This window comes from Eimeria mitis, genomic scaffold (genome assembly GCF_000499745.2).
Source record: "Eimeria mitis Houghton genomic scaffold, Emh_scaff641, whole genome shotgun sequence".
NCBI lineage: Eukaryota > Apicomplexa > Conoidasida > Eucoccidiorida > Eimeriidae > Eimeria > Eimeria mitis.
Window position 1 is genome coordinate 3,112 of NW_013574578.1, and position 832 is coordinate 3,943.

The window sequence follows — 832 nt, forward strand, 5'->3', positions numbered from 1 at the left end:
ACAGCAGCAGCAACAGCAGGAATAGCAACAGTAGCAGCAGCAATAGCAGCAGTAAGAGTGGCAGCAGCAGCAGGATTAGCAACAGTAGGAGTAGCAGCAGCAGCAGCAGCAGCAACTGTAGGTGTATCAACAGCAGCAACAGGTGTAGCAGCTTTAGAAGCAGCAGGTATATCATCAGAAGCAGGTGTACTAGCTGCACGAGCAGCAGCAGCTGCTGCTGCAACACGAGCAGCAGCAGCTGCTGCTCGTGTCGCTAATGAGCTCCAGCAGCAGCAGCAGCAGCAGCAGCAGCGGGTTAATGCATACCAGTGGTTTGAGTTCTTCAATAGTTTTAATGTGGTTGCCCCCGAGCTGAAGTTTGCGTAGATTAGGAAAAGCAGAAGTGATGTGATGAAGACCAGTGGAGATATGATTGTCTGTAGCTTCGAGTGTACGTACAGTTGGCATAGTAGGAAGATTACTAAGAGAAGCTAAGCCAGTTTGGTTGAGTGTTAGTTTTGTTAAATTTGTAAACTTCTCCAGTGCTGCTGCATCTTCTTTGCTTATGCTGCGGATGCTGCGGCCGTCTAGTATCAGCTCCGTCAGCTCCTGGTGTACATTCACCCCATTCGAGGCAGTGGGGGCCCCCGGGGGCCCCCCTTCTTCTGCTGCAATTGCTGCTAAGAACTGCTCCACCCGCTCAGCTATGGCTGCCTCCATTCTCAGGTGTATATACAGCCGAGACAAGAAGAAAAAAGAAAGGGAAAAGAAAGAAAAACAGACGAAACCTTATCCTTTAATACTCTTATGAAGATATATATACATATATATATGAGCGATGAGGGGGGGGGAG

General features: G+C 48.9%; 1 protein-coding gene across 1 annotated transcript in view; it reads right to left on the reverse strand.

Annotated features, from left to right (window-relative positions):
• EMH_0018420 (inhibitor-1 of protein phosphatase type 2A, putative) overlaps positions 1–699 on the reverse strand; it is a gene marked incomplete at both ends in the record, with an annotated part of 3,209 nt that extends 2,510 nt beyond the window's left edge. Inside the window, one exon of the mRNA XM_013501148.1 lies at positions 439–699. Within this exon, the coding sequence (XP_013356602.1) occupies positions 439–699 (261 nt within the window). The remainder of the gene's footprint in view (positions 1–438) is intronic.
• Between the last annotated feature and the right edge of the window lie 133 nt (positions 700–832).